The 21,025-nt window shown below is 42.0% G+C and overlaps 1 protein-coding gene across 1 annotated transcript in view; it reads right to left on the bottom strand.

Moving 5' to 3' along the window:
- Nucleotides 1–21,025, bottom strand: part of LOC122540761 (suppressor of tumorigenicity 14 protein-like) — a 129,250-nt gene that overhangs the window by 64,203 nt on the left and 44,022 nt on the right. The window contains exons 4-8 of the mRNA XM_043676959.2: nt 16,523–16,593; nt 15,870–16,033; nt 7,659–7,694; nt 7,190–7,424; nt 5,942–6,081 (exon numbers count right to left, since the gene is read on the bottom strand). Of these exons, the coding sequence (XP_043532894.2) occupies nt 5,942–6,081; nt 7,190–7,424; nt 7,659–7,694; nt 15,870–16,033; nt 16,523–16,593 (646 nt within the window). The remainder of the gene's footprint in view (nt 1–5,941; nt 6,082–7,189; nt 7,425–7,658; nt 7,695–15,869; nt 16,034–16,522; nt 16,594–21,025) is intronic.

The raw sequence follows: 21,025 nt of genomic DNA, 5'->3' as shown, positions 1-21,025 counted from the left end.
AATGCCGATCACAAGGGGGTCATAATTTAAGGGGTTTGGAGGAAGGTTTATGGGAGACGTCAGAGGTTGGTTCTTTACACAGAATGGTGGGTGCGTCTGCCAGTGTTGGTAACAGGGTCAGATACATGAAGGTCATTTAAGTGGCTCTTGGATAGGCACATGGATGATAGTACAATGAAGGAGATGTAGGTTAGCTTGATCTTAGAACAGTACAGGCTCTTTGGTCCTTGATGTTATGTTAACCTTTTATTCTACTCTATGTTCTATGACACTGAAGAATCAGTTAAATATTTCCAAGTCATGGCAACATGCCCATGTCATTCTAGATAGTAAATGTTGAGAGTTTGGAAGGTGCTGTCTAAGGACCTTTGGGGAATTTCTGCAGCGCATTTGGAGATAATACACACTGCTGCTACAGAGTGTCGGCAGTCCAGAGAGTGAGGACAGCGTTGGTAGATGTGGTGCCAACCAAGCGAGGTTTCTTTGTCTGAGGTAGCGTCAAGCTCCTGGAGTGTTTTTGGATCAGCATACGTCAAGGCAAGTGGGGTGCATTCCATCACACTCTTCACTTGAGTCTTGTAGATGGTGAATGGGCTTTGTGGAGTCAGGGGGAGAGTTAGTTGCTGCAGTGTTCCTAGTTTCTGACCTGCTGTTGTAGCACTGCATTTATATCAAGAATCAACTTCAGTTCCTGACCAATGGTAAATCCCAGGATGTTGATAGTGGGAGATTCAGTGACGGTAACTTAATTGAATATCAAGGGGTGGTGGTTAAAACATTACAGTGCAGTTCAGGCCCTTTGGTTTCACAGGTTGACGCAACTTTGAAGACCAATCTGAAGCCCATCTAACCTACACTATTCCATTTTCATCCATATGTTTATCCAATGACCATTTAAATACCACAAAAGTTAGCGAGTCTACTACTGTTGCAGGTAGGGCATTCTATGCCCCTACTACTCTCCAAGTAAAGAAACTACCTCTGATATCTGTCCTATATCTATCTCCTCTCAATTTAAAGCTATGTCCCCTTGTGCTATCCATCACCATCCTAGGAAAAAGGCTCTCACTGTCCACCTTATCTAACCCTCTGATTATCTTATGTCTCAATTAAGTCACCTTTCAACCTCCTTCTCTCTAACAGCCTCAAGTCCCTCAGCCTTTCCTCATAAGACTTTCACTCCATACCAGGCAACATCCTAGTAAATCTCCTTTGCACCCTTTCCTACACTTCCACATCCTTCCTACAATGCAGTGACCAGAAGTGTACACAACACTCCAGGTGCGGCCCCACCAGAGTTTTGTACAGCTGCAACATGACCTCATGGCTCTGAATCTCAGTCCCTATGCCAATAAAAGCTAACACATCATATGCCTTCTTACATCCCTATCAACCTGGGTGGCAACTTTGAGGGATTTATGTACATTGACACAGATCTCTCTGTTCATCTACATTACCAAATATCTTACCATTAGCCCAGTACTCTGCATTCCTGTTGCTCCTTCCAAAGTGAGTCACCTCCCACATTTCCACATTAAATTCCATTTGCTCCGCTCAGCCCAGCTTTGCAGCTTATCTATGTCCTTCTGTAACCTGAAGCATCCTTCTGCACTACCCACAACTCCATCAACCTTAGTGTCATCCACAAATTGACTAACCTATCCTTCTATGCCCTCATCCAAGTCACTTATAAAAATGACAAACAGCAGTGGACCCAAAACAGATCCTTGCGGTACACCACTAGTAACTGAACTCCAGGATGAACATTTCCCATCAACCACCACCCTCCATCTTCTTTCAGCTAGCCAACTTCTGATCCAAACCACTAAATCACCCTCAATCCCATGCCTCTGCATTTTGTGCAATAGCCTACCATGGGAAACTTTATCAAACACCTTACAGAAATCCATATATACCACATCAACTGCTTTACCCTCATCAACATTTTTGGTCACCTTCTCAAAGAACCCGAAAGGTTTGTAAGTCATGACCTACCCTTCACAAAACCGTGTTGACTATCCCTAATCAACTTATTCCTTTCTAGACTATTACAAATCCTCTCTTCCTTAACCCTCCACAACCAATGTAAAGTTCACTTGTCTATAATTACCAAGGTTGTCTCCACTCTTCTTCTTGAACAAGTGGATAACATTTGCTATCCTCCAGTCTTCTGGCATTATTCCTATAGAACATAGAACAAAACTGGTCTATCTTGGAGATAGTCATTGATTAAGTGGTCTCTTTTTGGAGGTGGTCATTGCCTAGCACCTGTATGGCGTGAATGTTACTTCCTACTTGTCAGCCCAAACTTAGCTATTATCCAGGTCTTGCTGCTTCATGGACTGCTTCAGTATCTGGTGCTAAAAAGTGTACAGTGAACATCTCTGTTTCTGACCTCATGATGGAGGGAATGTCATTGATAGAGCAGTTGAAGGTGGCTGGGCTTGGGACACTACCAAGGAACTCCTGCAGAGATTTCCTTGAGTTGAGATAACTGAACTGCAAGAACAACCATCAAATCCCTCCTGCTCCAGAGGTGTGTAATAATACACTGAACAGGTTGTTTGGGGTAAAAAAATTCTTCCACTAGTGGAGTTTACTTTTTCCTTTGATTCCCATTCACTCCAGTTTTGCTAAAGTTCTTTGATGCCACATCTGGTCAAATGCAGCCTTGACGTTAAGGCTGTCATTTTCATTTTCCATCTGGCATTCAGAGCTTTTGACCATGTTTGAACCAAGGCTGTCATGAAGTCGGGGGCTGAATGGCTCCGGCAGAACCCAAATTGGGTCTAAGTGAAGTTATAGCTAAGCAGGTGCTGCTTGATAGCACTATTATCCACACCTTCCTCATTTTATTGATGATCGAGATTAGACTGATGAGGGGGTAATTGGCCAGATTGGATTCATTCTGCTGTGTGCACGCAAGACATATCTGAGCAAGCTTTTACATCAGGTAGGAGCCAGCGTTGTAGTTGTGAACAGCTTGACTAGAGAAGTGTTAAGTACTGGAACACAAGTCTTCAATACTATTGCTGGAAATGCTGGTCAGGTCCCATAATGTTTGGAGTACCCAGTGCCACCAACTGTTACTTGATATTCTGTGGAGTGAATTGAATTGGCTGAAGACTGATATCTGTGATACTGGGGACCATTGCTGGAGACAGAGATGGAATATCCACTCGGCACTTCTGGCTGAAGATGATTGCGAATGCTTCCACTTCGTCAGTCAAATGTGATGCAACATATTTTTACCAATAAAGTACCACATCAAAACTTACAAATTAAATGGTTACAGGAATGTGGAATCAGTGCTGCTGTCTCAGGGAAAGACTTCAATGATGAAAGGGAATCGAAAGATGAAGGAATCTCACTCCAACATACACAATCTGACAGGATGACAGGAAAATTGAAGAATAAACCCCTGCTAGTTTCACCTAACACACAAAATACTTTGTAAATGCCCACACAGGTAAAACTATTGGCCATCATGTAGCTCCAGAACAGTACTGCTCAGCAACTACTTAACAGAACTCTCTGATGTCTGGTGCCAAATGTTGCTGAACATATCTAGGAAAAATACATTGGTGAAATATTCACCCTCATTTTCAACACAAATTATAATACATCCACCATTCACTTCAGGGACAGAGAAATAACACAAACTAGATTTGAATCCTAGTTGCAATAGCATTAGCTAGGCACTCACTCGAAAAAACTCTAGATTCAGAGAAATGTCTTTCCTCAGGTCCCAGTCCACTGCCCTATTTCTAGGTCACACTTGAATTTGGATTAGAACATAGAACAGTACAGCACAGAACAGGCCCTTCAGCCCACGTTGTGCTGACCACTGATCTTCATGTATGCACCCTCAAATTTATGTGACCATATGCATGTCCAGCAGTCTCTTAATTGTCCCCAATGACCTTGCTTCCACAACTGCTGCTGGCAACGCATTCCATGCTCTCACAACTCTCTGTGCAAAGAACCCACCTCTGACATCCCCTCTATACTTTCCTCCAACCAGCTTAAAACTATGACCCCTTGTGTTAGCCATTTCTGCCCTGGGAAATAGTCTCTGGCTATTGACTCTATCTATGCCTCTCATTATCTTGTATACCTCAATTAGGTCCCTTCTCCTCCTCCTTTTCTCCAATGAAAAAAGTCCGAGCTCAGTCAACCTCATCCTCTTTATCAGAGGATGTTGCCTTTCAGTCCAGGCAACATCCTCTGAACCCTCTCCAAAGCATCCACATCTGTCCTATAATAGGGCGACCAGAACTGGACGCAGTATTCCAAGTGCAGTCTAACTAAAGTTTTATAGAGCTGCAACAAGTTCTCACGACTCTTAAACTCAATTCCCTTGTTAATGAAAGCCAAAACACCATATGCTTTCTTAACAACCCTGTCCACTTGGGTGGCCATTTTAAGGGATCTATGTACCTGCACACCAAGATTCCGCTGTTCCTCCACACTGCCAAGAATCCTATCCTTAATCCTGTACTCAGCTTTCAGATTCAACCTTCCAAAATGCATCACCTCGCATTTATCCAGGTTGAACTCCATCTGCCACCTCTCAGCCCATCTCTGCATCCTGTCAATGTCCTGCTGCAGCCTACAACAGCCCTCTATACGGTCAACGACACCTCCAACCTTTGTGTCGTCTGCAAACTTGCTGACCCATCCTTCAATCCCCTCATCCAAGTTATTGATAAAAATTACAAACAGTAGAGGCCCAAGGACAGAGCCCTGTGGAACACCACTCACCACTGACTTCCGGGCAGAATATTTTCCTTCCAATACCACTCGCTGTCTTCTGTTGGCCAGCCAATCCTGTATCCAGACAGCTATGTTCCCCTGTATCCCATTCCTCCTGACCTTCTGAATGAGCCTCCCATGGGGAACCTTATCAAATGCCTTGCTGAAGTCCATTTACACTCTCATCAACTTTTCTAGTCACATCCTCAAAGAACTCTATAAGGTTTGTGAGGCATGACCTACCCCTCAAAGCCGTGTTGACTGCATTTAATCAAGCCATGCTCTTCCAGATGGTCATAAATCCTATCCCTCAGGATCCTTTCTAACATCTTCCAGACAACAGACATGAGACTTACTGGTCTGTAATTGCCGGGGATTTCCCTATTTCCTTTCTTGAAGAGAGGAATTACATTTGCCTCTCTCCAGTCCTCAGGTACGACTCCAGTGGAGAGCGAGGATGCAAAGATCTTTGCAAGTGGCGAAGCAATTGCATTTCTCGTTTCCCAAAGCAGCCGAGAACAAATCTGGTCCGGGCCTGGCGACTTGTCAATCTTAACGTTTGACAAAATTTTCAGCACATCAGCTTCCTCTATCTCTATCCATTCCAGCATGCACACCTGCTCTTCAAAGGTTTCATTCACAACAAAGTTCATTTCTTTCATAAAGACAGAAGCAAAAATCTCATTTAGGGCTTCCCCTACCTCCTCAGACTCCACACACAAGTTCCTAAGCTATTCCTGATCGGCCTTACTCTTTCTCTGACCATTCTCTTATTCCTCTCATAAGTGTAAAATGCCTTTGTGTTCTCCCTAATCCGTTCTGCCAAGCCTTTCTCGTGCCCCCTCCTGGCTCTCCTCAGACCATTTTTGAGCTCCTTCGTTGCCTGCCTGTAATCCTCTAGAGCCGAGCTTGACCCTAGCTTCCTCCACCTTATGTAAGCTACCTTCTTCCTTTTGACGAGAAGCTCCACCGCTCTCGTCATCCAAGGTTCCTTTATCTTACCACTTCTTGCCTGTCTCACAGGGACATATTTATTCATCACTTGCAACAACTGTTCCTTAAACAGTCTTCACATGTCTATAGTGCCTTTACCATGGAACAATCGCTCCCAGTCCATAATTCCTAGCTCATGTCTAATCGCATCATAGTTTCCTCTTCCCCAATTAAATTATGGCATTTTTCTTACCTTTAGTTTCTGGAATCTGTTTGAACTCTGCTTTAAATCCTGGGTAATTCTCATCTTCATCAGTTATCAGAGTTACAAGCATCACATTGCGAGAGGACATCAACTTGAGTGCATTTGTTGGAGGATAGATACCACAGCGCCTGTTAGCAAGAATAATAAAAGTACAGGTTTAATTAATGTCTCTGATACATCTCATTTGTTTTGTAGTTCGTGCACCAGTTTTGCCTGTAAGTGACATCAACTGTGGAGCTTTCTATCACACTAGCTTTGAAAAAAAAAAGACTCCACCAGTAGATTGAACTGTTGGAGGATCAGTTCTGAGGGAGTGGCACACTGTTGGAGGGCTGGTGTGGAGGGAGTGCTGCACGGTGGAGGGTGGGTGTTGAGGAAGTGTCATACTGTCAGAAGTCCGGTGTTATGAGAGTGCCGCACTGTTGGATGGTTGGTACCTTGGGTGCACCACACTGTCAGTTTCACACCCCAACACTCTCGTTTATATAAAGCATGACACCAGGTATGCTCACAAGCCATAGGTATTCACAAGAAATTAATCAATGGGATTTATACTGTGATGTCAGGATGTCTCAAAGCATTGTGCAGATGCTGAAATATTTTTGAAATAGTCACTAACGTGCTGGAAATAATCATACAGCTAATTTGCACACAAAGTTCAAACAGTGCTGTGATCAATCAGCACTGACCCTCCAACAGTGTGGTGCACCCAAGGTACCAACCGTCCAATAGTGCGGCACTCCCATAACACTGGACTTCTGACAGTATGACACTCCCTCAATACCCACCCTCCACCGTGCAGCACTCCCTCCACACCAGCCCTCCAACAGTGTGCAAAATCTCTCAGAACTGACCCTCTGACAGTGCAGCATTCCCTTCAGTACCGATCAACAGTGCAGCCCATCTGCAACACTAACCCTGGTGTCTTATCTGGATTATGTTGACGCTAAAGATGCCCCTGACCCAGATTGTCGGTAAAAGTTTCTCAAATAGTAATCTAAGTCCAAAATTCCCTGAAAACATGAGCATGGAAATCACTCAATGAAGGATGTCCCTCACCAAGGACATCCTTTTCTAGTCCAAGAGAGGTTTGCCATATTGAAGGAGATATAGGATGAGTTGTAGTCTAAAACCAGTCAGGAAATAATGGATTATACAAATTCAAAACTGCATGTAGGCAATAAAGGTATGTCTTAACTAGGGGAGCTTCCATGCAGCCTGCAACTCTATACTTACTCTGTTATTTCACGTTTTTCAATTGGACTCAGTGAGTCATAAACTGTGACAAAGTCATTCTGGCAGGTTTTTTCCAGGTCAAAGGTCACAAAGTTGAGTTCCAGGATATGGTCAGGATCTGCTCGTATTGCCCACTGACACCAGGAGTTGGCAGGGTAGGGAGAATTTGGAAAACCCGGTGAAGTGAATGTGCCAATCTTTCCAGGTACTGCATGCAGGTCAAAAGAGCAGCTTTCTGTCAGAGAAAATGAAAGAATTATAAAACACTGGCACTGGCCCACTCCTCCCATATCACCAAAGAACAGCAGATATTAGATCCAAATCCAGTCCCCACAACCAAACACCAAAAGTTCTGCCCACATTCCCTACTCCTCCATCAAAATCTCTAACCCAACGCCTCAACCACTGCCAATAGAATTGATAACATGAACTACAGCTTCTACTCAGAGTTAGTGTTCGGAGAACTTACTGTCCTTTGGAGGCTTCACCTTTCTTGGATCAGCACCTGAAAATACAAAGTGTAAATATCAACACTGGGAAATAAAGCTGTCCCACCTCCACCACACTTCATATTCGCAGACAACATTGTCCAAACACTCCCCCCACTACTGCCCTCCCTCCTCTCCAAACCATCAAACCCCACATTGCCCATCAGCAATAGTATCCATGCATCCTCTCTGCTTCCCAAATCCCCTCCATGACAATCCTTGCCCTGCCCAGCCCCACAATACCACCTTCTCTCCTCCAGCCAACCTTCTGACTGTCCATACCCAACAATCGAGGACTAGAGTATTGACTGACCCACTTACTTCTTTGTCCTGACTTCCCTGTGGCAGCAATCCTGCCAAACCTCTTTCTCTGAAGAGTCACTGACAGCTGCTCTCTCATCTGGAATATCACATTGGATAAGGCATTATATCATCACTGCATTTTAAATGGGAGATTTTGACAGACCAGGTCTCAGGACAGGCCAGTAGGAAGGGAAGGTGGCTCAATGGTTAGCACTACTGTCTCACAGCAACGGGGACCTGAGTTCTATTCCACCCTGTGTGGAGTTTGCAGTTTCTCCCCGTTTTTGCGTAGGTTTTCTTCAGGTGCTCTAGTTTCCTCCCACAATCCAAAGATGTGCAAGTTAGGTAGATTGGCCATGCTAAAATTGCCTTTCGTGTCCAGGGATGTGGAGGTGGTGAGGTGGATTAGCCATGGGAAATGAAAAGTTACAGGGATAGAGTATGGGGGAAAAGTCTGAGTGAGATGCTTTTCGGAGATTCTATGTGGACTTGTTGGGCTGAAAAGCCTGTTTCCAAACTGTAGCAATTCTACTCTATTCTATGAAAGCTATTGTTGGAGATGATCTGACAATGAGCAGATCAGTAAACTGTAGGAGATTGATCCACCCAGATAGCCACAGTGAAAATAAAAAGATAGATAGATAAAAGATGGTTCTGATTCAGAAAAGAGCAAGTTGATCAGAAAAAAGCAGATGATGGCAAGTCAGAGAACAAAGCAACTCTTAAGAATTAAATTGAATTTATTTCAATGCAAGAGGTCTTATAGATAAGGCTGATGAACTCACGACATCTATGGGGCTAGGCTGTCATTGCTATTACCGAAGCTTGGCTGAGGGAAGATCAGGACCAGCAGCTCATGTTCCAAGTTTTAGATGTTATAGGAAGGATAGAAAAAGTGGCAAGAGATAACTAGGGAGAGAATAGGACCCATTAAAGATCAGCAAGACCATCTATGTGTGGAATTGCAGGAGATGAGAGAAATACTAAATAAGTATTTTGCATTAGTGTTTACTGTGGAGAAGGATATGGAACATAAAAAAAAGTGGGGAATCAAATGGTGATATCTTGCAAAATGTCCAAACTACAGAGGTGGTGGTGCTGAATGTTTTAAAATGCATAAAAGTGGATAAATCCACAGCACCTGATAAGTGTACCTTGGAACTCTGTAGGAAGCTACGGAAGTGATTGCCAGGCTGCTGGTTGAGATATTTGTATCATCATCAATAGCTACATGGGGTGCTGAAAGACTGGGGATTGGCTAATGTGGTGCCACTATTTAATACAAGGTGATAAGGAAAGCCAGGGAACTATACACCAGTGAGCCTGACATTGGTGGTGGGCAGGTTGTTGAAGGGACTCCTGAGGGACAGGACTTACACGAATTTGGAAAGGCAAGGACTGATTAGGGATAGTCAACATGGTTTTGTGCCAGAGAATTGTGTTTCACTAACTTGACTGAGTTTTTTGAAGGAGTAATGAAGAGAGTCAATGAGGTCAAATCAGTGAACATGATCTTCAGTAAGGCATTCAACAAGGTTCCTTATGGTAGATTGTTATCAAGGTTAGATCACGTGGAATACAGGGATAACTCATCATTTGGGTAAGAGGTAGGAGGCAGAGGGTGGTGGTGGAGGCTTACTTTTCCAACTCACTAGGCCTATGACCAGCGGTATGCCACAAGGATCGGTGCTGGGTCTACTGCTTTTTGTTATGTATACATATAAAGGGCTTGGATATGAACATAGGAGGTATGGTTACTAGGTTTGTAGATGACACCAAAATTAAAGGTGTAGTGGACAGTGAAGGAGGTTACCTCAGATTACAATGAGATTTTGATGAGATGGGCCAACGGGCTGAGGAGTGCCAAATGAAGTTTAATTTAGATAAATGTGAGGTGCTGCATTTTGGCATGGAAAATCAGTGCAGGACACATGCACTTAATCATCATAGAATCCCTACAGTGTGGAAACAGGTCATTACCGACCCTCTGAAGAGTATCCCACCAAGATCCATTCTCCTACCCCTATTACTCTACATTTCCCCTGATTAATGCACCAAATCTACACATCCCTGAATACTACGGGCAATTTAGCATGGCCAATTCACCCAACCTGCACATCTCTGGACAGTGGGAGGAAACCGGAGCACCCAGAGGAAACTCACACAGAAACTCCACACTGATAGTCAGCAGAGGGTGGAAACGAACCCAGGACCCTGGCGCTGTGAGGCAGCAGTGCTAACCACTGAGCCACAGTGCTGCCCATTAATGATAAGGTCCTAGGGAGTGTTGCTAAACAAAGAGACCTTGGAGTGCAGGTTCATATTTCCTTCAAAGTGGAGTCGCAGGTCGACAGGATAGTGAAGCCTTTATTGGTCAGTACATTGAGTACAGGATTTGGGAGGTCATGTTGTGGCTGTACAGGACATTGGTTAGGCCACTGTTGAAATACCGCATGCTGCTCTGGGCTCATTGCTATCGGAAGGATGTTGTAAATCTTTTCTGAATGCTTTCAAATTTCACCAGAGTGTTGCTAGGTTTGAGCTATAGGGAAAGCCTGGATAGACTGGGGCTATTTTCCCTGGAGTATTAGAGGCTGAGGTTATTGAGGTTGAGAACATCATGTGGGGCATGGATAGGGTAAATAGACAAGGTATTTTCCCTGTGTTGGGGGAGTCTAAAATTAGAGAGAATAGGTCTAAGGTGAGAGGGAAAAGATTTAAAAGGGATCTATGGGCCAAATTTTTCACACAGAGGGTGATAGAATCAGCTACCAGAGGAAGTGGTGAAGGCTGGTACGATTACAACATGTAAAAGGCATCTGGTTGTGCATATGAATAGGAAGGGTTTAAAGGGTATGGGCCAAATGCTGTCATATGGGACTAGATTTATTCAGGATATGTGGTCGGCATAGACCGAAGAGTCTGTTTCCATGTTTTATATCTCTTAAGGCTCTATGAGAGGGAGTTGATTAAGGAAAACCTTACTACTGTAATTAGAGAAGATATTCTTGAGGAATCATTTACTGAAATTATATGGGTTGAAATTAGAAATAAGAAAGGGATGATCACCTTGATGGGACTGTACTATAGGCTCCCCAATAGTCAGAGGGAAATTGAGAAGCAACCATGTTGAAAGATCTCAAATATATGTAAGAATAATAAGGTTGCAATAATAGGGGATTTTGACATTTCAAACATGGACTGGGACTGTCAGAGTGTTAACAGCTGCGATGGTGAAGAATTTGTGAAATGTATTCAAGAAAAGTTTCATTATTGATATGAAAATATTCCTACTACAAAAGGAGCAAAATGTGACCTTCTCTTGGGAAATAAGGCAGGGCAAGTGACTGAAGTGTTAGTTGGGGAACACTTTGGGACTAGTGATCATAATACTGTTAGTTTTAAAATAGTTTTAAAAAGTCATCCATAAAAGTTAAAAGTTTTCAGTTGGAGTAAGGCAAATTTTAAGATTATGAAACAAGAACTTTCTAAAGTTGATTGGAGTAGATTGTTCACAGGTAAAGGGACAACTGACAAGTGGCAGGCTTCAAAAGTGTGATAGTGAGCGTTCGGAAGCATTATGTTCCTGTCAGAGCGAAAGGCAAGGCTGGTAAGATTAGGGAACAATGAATGAATAAAGTTATTAAAGTTCTAGTCAAAAATGAACCAATCATACATTTGAGATTCATTTGGAAAACTGGATTCAAATCTAGAGTGTAAAATGTGTAAAGGTGTTCTTAAGGAGGAAATCAAGACAGCAAAGAGGAGATATGACATAGCCCTGGCAGATAAGGTTAAAAGAAAATCCAGCATGATTCTATAAATATATTAAGAGCAACTGGAGACAGTAAGACCTGAAAATATCATCGAGGTTGTCTGTGTGTTGAACCTCAGAAAATGGCAGACATGGTAAATGAATATTTTGCATCAGTTTGTACTGTTGAGAAAGAAATGAAGGCTAGAGAACTCAGGGAAATAAATAATGTTGTGAAAGCAGCTCACATTACAGAAGAGGAAGTACTGGAGATCTTAGAAATCAAAGGTAGATAAATCTCCAGAATCTAATCAAGTGTATTCCAAGATGTCATGGAAAGTTAGGGAGGAAATTGCAGTCCCTCTAGCAGAAATATGTGTAATGTCTATAAATGCAGGTGAAGTACTGGAGGACGGCTAATATTGTGCCATTGTTTAAGAAAGACTGTAAAGAGAAACCTCAAAACTATAGACCTTTAAGTCTGACATTGGTGAAGGGTAAGTTGTTGGAGGTGATTCTGAAATTGGATTTACATGCATTTGGAGGGGCAAGGATTGATTAGGGATAGTCAGCATGGTTTTGGGTAAGGAAAATCATGTGTCTCAAACTTGACTGAGTTTTCTTTTAATTAAGTAACCAAAGAGATTGAAAGATGGAAGGATTTTCAGAGAGGAAGCTTCAGACATCTGAAAGCCTCTCCTTTCATCATCATCCTTTGACTGTGGCAGGAAAGTCTTTCATATTTTAAGTCGGAGGGAAAATACTTCTAGTGTGGAGGACAATGTATATAGGATGCTGGCTGTGGTTATTGGAGATGAGTCATCTCAGCTCCAGGACATCCCTCCAGGAACTCCTCAGGTGTATAACGAAGTTCGTACTGGTTAGGTCAGTGGAGGTGAGATGGAGCTGAAGAGGGGTGGTTTTCATTCCACCAGCAGTGTTGCAGCAAAGGGCCATCAGGCCTATGGCAGAGGACTTAAGAGGGACTGCAAAGTTGGATACTTTGTACATTTTTTCATTTTTCTGCCTTTATATTGTGTTCTGGTTTATTTTTCTGTGTTTTAAGATGGCACCGTATAGAGTGGCGACACTATACACCACTTCACTGTACTCTGTGACAAGATACATGTGACAAAAAATAATTTAAATTAAATCAGATTGTTAAGAGCAGAACGGTAGACCTTGTTTACTTGGACATTAGTAAAGTCTTTGACAAAATTCCACACTGTAGACTAATTAGTAAAGTTAAATTACATGGGATTCAGGGTGAGCTTGCCAACTGGATACAAAATTGGCTTTATGGTGGGAAACAGACAGTATTCATGAAGAGTTATTTATCAGAATGAAGGCCTGTTACCAGGGGTGCTCCACTGGATCCACTTTTGTCATTTATATAAATGATTTGGATAAGGATTTGGGAGGCATATTTAGTAAATTTGCAGATACACCAAAATTGGTGGTAAAGTAAATAGTACTCTTAGATAGCCACCTTCACTAAGAGATCTTGATCAATTTGGTTAATGGGCTAAGGTGTGGCAGATAAAGTTTAATTTGGATAAAATGGAGGTATTGCAAACAAGGACAGGATTATACAATTAATGTTAGGGGCCTGGGTAGTGTTATACAATGCTGAAAATGTGTTGCTAGAAAAGCGCAGCAGGTCAGGCAGCAGCCAAGGAACAGGAGAATCGACGTTTCGGGCATAAGCCCTTCTTCCTGAAGAAGGGCTTATGCCCGAAATGTCGATTTTCCTGTTCCTTGGATGCTGCCTGACCTGCTGCGCTTTTCCAGCAACACATTTTCAGCTCTGATCTTCAGCATCTGCAGCCCTCAGTTTCTCTCTAGTGTTATACAACAGAGAGACCTAGAGTTTCAGGTACAGAATTCTTTGAAACTTGCATCACAAGTAGACAAGGTGGTTAAGGAGGCATTTAGCATGTTTGTCTTTATTGCTCACAACTTTTGAGTATCGGAGTTGGGACATCATGTTGAGGTTGTACTGGACACTGGTGAAGCCTCTTCTTGGAGTACTGTGGCAGTTCTGATCACCATAGAATCCCTACAGTGTAGAAGCAGGTCATTCGGCCCATCGAGTCTAAACCAACTGACCAAAAGTCATTTCACCCAGATCCACCCCATCCCTGTAACCCTGCATTTCCCATAGCCAATCCACTTCGCCTGCATTGAACCCATGTCCCTGGCACTGTGAGGCACCATGGCACAGTTATAGGGAGGACATTATTAAACTGGAGAAGGTTCAGAAAAGATTTGCCAGGAATGGATGGTTTGAGAAATAAAAGTAGACTTGGACTCTTTCACTGGAGTGTAGGCAATTTTGGGGTGATTTTATTGAGGTTTATAAAATCATGAGGTGCATAACAAGACTCTTTCCCCTAGGGTCGGATGTTCAAAACTAGGGGGTATACTTTTAGGGTGAGAGGAGAAAGATTTCAAAAAGAATGAGGGCAACTTCTTTTTTAATCACACAACGGTTTATGTGTGGATTGAACTGCCAGAGAAAGTGGTGGTTGCAGGTACAGTTACAATGTTTAAAAGACATTTGGATAATTTCATGATTTGAAAAGGTTTGAAGGATTATTTGCCAACCGCTGGCAGGTGAGACTACTTCAGTTTGGGAACATGATTGACATGGTTGGACCGTCGAGTCTGTTTCCATGCCATATGACTCTAACGACAAGACAAAGAGTCAATCGTGGCTTTCAGGAAATAAAAAGAGGAGTCAGTCAACCCTGGTCACAGAAGATGTTGTTTGAGAATTTGATTATATCGTTTCGGTGCTGAGATGAATTAAGTGAGGTGAATTAAGTGATCTTGGAGAGGTAAGCAAGAAGAGAGGAAAGCAGCACAATAGGCCATCTAAGACTCAAATGAGAAAACTTCTTGAGATCTGTGTCCCCAACTATAATCCAGAGGCCTAGGCTAATGCTCTGGAAATATGGGTTTTCACATCACACTACAGTAGCTGGTGAAAATTTAAATTCAATAAATCTGGAATTGTAAGCTAGCTTCTGTAATAGCAGCTATTAAACTATCAGTTGCTGATTGACCATCTGATTCACAACTGTCCTTTTGGAAAGGAAATCTGCTGTCTTTACTTGGTCTGGCCTACTGTGGACTCCAGATTTTTAAGTGTTTTTTGAAATGGTCTAGCAAGCTAATCAGTTCAAAGTTTATTAGGTATGGCAACAAATCACCAGTGATGCTTGCATTCCACAAAAGTATGAAAAAAATCTCCATGAGATCTTGGTTGGAGACGAGGATGCAGGGGTAGAGAGAGCGGTAGCAGACCACTAAGAGAAATGAAAGAGAACCGATAGCCCATCATAGTAGAATAGTGAATAATTCCCAAAGGAGTCTGATGGTCATTGCTGTTGTGCAGCCTGAGCTGCTGATTAATGGTTGAAGCAGTCATATACCAGACACATAGTACAGCACCTTTTACAAATGAGGAAATGAAATTGAGGGCTGTACTAGAAAAAAAATGCTCAGGTGTGGGAAAGGTTGCACAGATATGATTGCAGTTTAGGAGCAGCATTGTGGTCAAAGCAGAGCCATAGGTTAGACTGTCTGGAATTTGAAAGTGACTTGAAGAAGCCAGTTATATTATGGGCAAACAGAGGAAGTACAGAAGAAAAGAGGCTCGGGGTGCTTGCAGTGTAGGTGTGGGATACAAGAAGTGGTTGGATCATGGGAATGGAGAGGTCACATCAGATAAATTCAGGGCGTACCCATGAACATGAGGTTAATTTGTATACAGTTTTAGGGAGGCGATGACAGCACAGAACCCAGGAGAGTTCAAGAGGAATTGAAATGGACAACTGAAATGACAGAAGTTGATGATTCTGAGACCAAATGTTTGATTTAGGAAGAGAAGGGATGGAGAGAACATGGGGTGAAGTAAAGGCAAACATGGTAAATCAGAGAGATCTACTGGAAGGAGAGATTGGTACAAGAAAATAAAAAACAGTTTTAATTTAACAATTTCGCTCCTCACTTCTATTCAAGCAAATTTACAATTAAATGTTATAAATGCAGGGCCAGTTGCAGGACCTTCATTCAAACACTGTCACTTGCATTCCACTGAATACACTAGAAAAAAAAACCCAGTACTTACGATCAACCACCAACTGGGAAATCCTTAATGAACTAGAATGCATGTTTGTTTTAAACCTGCGGTTCCTCTGCTTTGATAAAGCTTCAATTCCTGCATCAAATTCAGCCTCATTCTCTGGTGGGACTCGGCATTCAAGCCAGTAATAAGCAATCACAGAGCCTTCGCTGCAGAGAAGAACAGAAACAGTTAGCTCAGACATCCTAATAATATGCAATAATAAGAAACAAAGTCCAAAGAACAGAGAACAGAAACCCAACTGAAGAGCAGCAACAAATTGTAAAGCCCCCAGGTTTAATTCTGAATAACCTCAGCACCCAGCTGGCAAGAACAGAAATCAAAGCTGAAAATGTGTTGCTGGAAAAGCGCAGCAGGTCAGGCAGCATCCAAGGAGCAGGATACTCCTCACTTTCTCCAAGAACAGAAATCAACCCAGGTTCAGGTTGTTCATCAGGATTCAGTGGCCCTTGGTGCAAAAGGCACAGAATTCATCAGATTAGCCTGTAATGTCACACTAAAAACAGGAGTCTGCCAACTGGCAATGGCCTGGCAAACCACACCCAGAGGGTCAGGACCAGCAACCATACACATTAAGAACCTGTTCTGTGACTGAGCCACCCAACCCAGCTGGGAATTATCTGTCTACGTGAGCATACCTGAATGCAGTGATTGTGGAACGAACGTAGTATGGAGCTATTCCTTCTACTCCCGTATAGGTTTCCTGAAGCTGAAGTATAGAAGAGAAAATTGAATTAAATCACCTTGTGTATTTTTTTTTTTTATAGATATTTTTATTAGAAATTTAACATTTTTACAAGTTTACAAAAATAAACAAAACTCTCAGATATAAACATTGATATACAATTAGCTCAAATATACAATAGCCAAGATTTGACAACAAAAAAAAAACAAAACAAAACAAAACAACAACAAAAAAAAAAAAACCCCAAAAAAAAACAACAAAAAAAAACAAACAGACAAAACTCAACTATCTACTAATCTAACCTACAACTAACCAGGGTGTATATTTAAGTCTCTTACATGCTCGGGATGTGTTAACATCAGATATGATAAAACCCGTATTCGTGCGGGATTCCTCCCCCGAGGGGCCGCGGACCAGCCAGGTTCGTAGTCTCAATTAAATAAAAGCCCTTGTTAGGATAGCCGAAATATCTGTATTTATGTAATTCAAAAAGGGCTGCCATATTTTATAAAATAATTCGGTCTTTCGGTGCACCATATTTGTAAGGAAGTCAAGGGGAATACATTCCATAATTAGTCTGTGCCAATTTGAAAGTCCAGGGGGGCCCTCCGCCACCCAGTTCATCAGAATATTTTTCCTTGCACAGAAAGAAAGAATAGAAAATAGTCTCTTCCCGTACGTGTCCAGGGAGGGGAAGTTCGAAAAGCCCAAGAGGAGAGATACGGGGTCCACTTTTATTTCCGTTCCTAAAATTTCTGTCAGGGTACTTGCTACTTTAGTCCAATATCCACGGATCTTATGACAGGTCCATAAGCAATGTACAAGAGTGCCCACCTCTATTTTGCATTTAGGACACATTGGAGATGCTCCTGCCTTAAATTTTGCCAATCGAACCGGTGCTATATGGGCCCTATGAAGTATCTTCAGCTGGATAGCCTGGGTTCTGTTACAAATAGTAATTCTTCTAGCATTTTCCCAGATATCATTCCACGTTTCTGTGGAGATTTCTAGTCCCAGATCCTGATCCCATGTTTTAAGCAGATTATCCATATCTCCCGATACTTCATCATGTAGCAAATGATAAATATTACTGACGGAAGATACCCCCACTGGTCGTAGGACACTACATTCTCTATCGGATTTATAAAGACTATCTAATAACGTAGTCTTCTTCTGTATAAAATCTCGAATTTGGAAGTATCGAAAGAGGTCTCCATTGGGTAATCCGAATTTCTGACGCAGCTGTCCGAAAGACATCAGGACCCCATCTTTAAATAAATCCCCAAGACATGAGATACCCCTGGCTCTCCAGAGTTTAAAAGTGGCATCTGTTAACCCCGGTTGGAATCCCCATGCTCCCACTATCGGTGCATAGGGGGATGTTTTATGTGAATTACCCTCATTTTGCCGCATTATATTCCAAGCCTTGATTGTATTCAGTATTATAGGGTTTTTACAGTGATCTGTAATGATTTTCCTCTTGTCTGAGAATAAAAGGTTAATAAGTGGGTATTTTACTTGAGAAGCCTCGATGTCCAACCAGATTGATTGTGGATCAGACAAGACCCAATCAGCTATATAACTTAATAGGGAACTTAATTGATATTTCCTAAAATCTGGGAAGTCCAATCCACCCCTTGCCTGTGGAAGCTGTAGCTTCTTCAGCTTAATGAGGGGTCGCCTATGGTTCCAGATAAAGGAACTCAGCCAGCCGTATAATTTACATAAAGCTGTCCTCGGCAGCATCACCGGAAGCATTCTCATAGGATATAGGAGACGGGGCAGGATATTCATTTTGATTAATGCTATTCTACCCAGCCAGGAAATTGGCAGGTCTCCCCATCGCTGGAGGTCCTGCCTTATCCTTTCCAATAAATACATAAAATTAGCCTTATACAACTGACCAAATACTGGAGTAATAAAAATGCCTAAATATAAGAAACCCTCCAGGGACCAGCGAAAGGGAAAAAGGGAACCGTCCGCTAAGCGGGGTATCACAGCAAGGCCACCCATTGGCATAGCTTCCGATTTTGAAAAATTAATTTTATAGCCTGAGAATGCACTAAATGTATTAAAAACTTGGATTAAGCGAGGTATGGACATCAAAGGGTTACTGAGGAATAGAAGAACATCATCTGCATAAAGGGTAATTTTATATTTACCTGTACCAATCCTTGGGGCCACTATGTTAGGATCAGCTCGTATAGCTTCTGCTAGTGGTTCAATTATTAGCGTGAATAACAATGGCGAGAGGGGACATCCCTGACGGCAGCCCCTACCCACACTGAAGCTATCCGAGCCTAATCCATTGGTAACCACAACTGCTTTGGGATCACTATACAATGTTGAGATCCATTTGGTAAACACCTGTCCAACACCAAACCTCTCCAATGTGTAAAACAAATATGACCATTCGACCCTATCAAATGCCTTTTCCGCGTCTAATGAAACCACTACTCCTGGTATCTTTCCCTGATGACAAGCTTGAATCATATTCAGAGCCCTTCTAACATTATTGGATGATCTACGGCCCTTAATAAACCCCGTCTGATCCTCCTTTATAATATGTGGCAGTATCCTTTCTAATCTCAGTGCTAACGTTTTAGAGAGGATTTTAAAATCTACATTTAGCAAGGATATTGGTCTGTATGATGTACAATCTTCTGGGTCCTTTCCTTTTTTGAGGATAAGAGAGATATTTGCCTCTTTCAGCGAAGGTGGGAGACAGCCCTGACTATATGCATAGTTATACATGTCCATAAGTGGACCAACCAGTATTTCTGTAAATTCTTTATAGAATTCAGCTTGAAAGCCATCTGGGCCCGGCGTCTTGCCATTTTGAAGGTGCCTAATTGCATCAACTATTTCTTGGGGTGTAAGAGGAGCATTTAGGACCGATACTTGTTCCGGAGTTAGGTCTGGAAAAGTCAAATTTTTAAAAAATGACTGCATCCTCTTCGCCCTATCTTCACAATCCTGTGATTTATATAACTCAGAATAGAATTTTCTAAAGGTCGCATTAATCTTTTTATGATCATGAGTCAAAATACCCGTACTTTCCTTAATAGACATAATCGTCTGAGGGGCCTTTTTTTTCTTTGCAAGAAATGCTAAGTATCTACCCGGTTTGTCGCCATATTCATATAATCTTTGCTTTGCAAATAATATTTCCCTCTTAGCCGTTTGAGTAAGTGTAGTATTTAGAGCTGTCCTAAGAGCTGTAATCCTTTGCAATTTAATAATAGAGGGTCTATCAGTGTATGCTGTTTCAGCCGCTTTTAAGCGGGCTTCAAGCAAACGCTGTTGTTCTCCTTTTAATTTCTTCTGGGTCGCTGAGTAGGAGATGATCAAGCCTCGCGTGTAAGCTTTGATGGTCTCCCACATCATTGACGGGTTGCTAGCTGTACCTGAATTAATTTCTAAAAAAGTTTTAAATTCTTGAGAGAAGTACTTTACAAATTTACTATCTTTCATTAAGAAGGGGTCCATACGCCAATGCCGAGGGGATGTCCCACTGTTCCTCGCCTTAGTTTCCATATATACAGCAGCGTGGTCAGAAATTGCTATATTACCTATTTTACAGGATGATATGGAATTTAAAAAAATTGAGGGGGCAAAAAACATATCAATTCTGGTATGACATTTATGTGGATTAGAGTAGAAAGAAAAATCTCTACCCTGTGGATGAAGACATCTCCATACATCTACTAATCCTAATTCTTTGTTCAGATCCATCAATTGTCTAGATCTGGGAGATACTCCTGCAGTACTCTTGGGAATCCTGTCTATTTCCGGATCCATAATACAATTAAAGTCTCCCCCTATAATTATATGACGGGCATCAAAAGCCATCAATTTTGAGAAGGCTTCTGTTATAAATTTAAAGGGGTGTGCCGGGGGCAGTACAAATTTAAAATCCCATATTCCTCTCCATTTATGAGAGCTTTAATCAAGATATATCGTCCAGATTCGTCTTTTATCTGCTTTAGGATTTTGAAAGGGAAATTCTTCCGAACAAGAATAACAACTCCCCTGCTTTTTGAGCTAAAAGAAGAAAAAAAGGCCTGATCAAATCCGCCCTGTCGTAATTTCAAGTGTTCTTTATCTGACAGATGCGTCTCCTGTAGGAGAGCTATATCAACTCTTTCCTTCTTAAGATTTGATAATATTTTCTTCCTTTTAAGTGGCGAATTACTCCCCTTGACATTCCAGGTGCACCACTTAACCGATTGATCAACCATAATCCTCTGGGCCAATCCGAGACCCCTCGGGAGGGGGAACCCTATCCAAAACATCCCGAGCATGGAACATGTAAAATTTACAAAAATAAACCCTCTTTAATACACCCACAACAATACAGTAAAAAACTATTTCTAAATAAAAAAAATATAAAACGTATCTAAGTGGAGACTTTCCCCCTTGTTCCCAGGGGGCATCACTTCCTCTCCAAAAATCC

The sequence above is a fragment of the Chiloscyllium plagiosum genome, unplaced genomic scaffold (genome assembly GCF_037043375.1).
Source record: "Chiloscyllium plagiosum isolate Xiang-an unplaced genomic scaffold, Cpla_swu_hap1 HiC_scaffold_29, whole genome shotgun sequence".
Taxonomy (NCBI): domain Eukaryota; kingdom Metazoa; phylum Chordata; class Chondrichthyes; order Orectolobiformes; family Hemiscylliidae; genus Chiloscyllium; species Chiloscyllium plagiosum.
The sequence above is the reverse complement of the archived record's forward strand: the minus strand, read 5'-3'. Positions and strand labels throughout refer to the sequence as shown.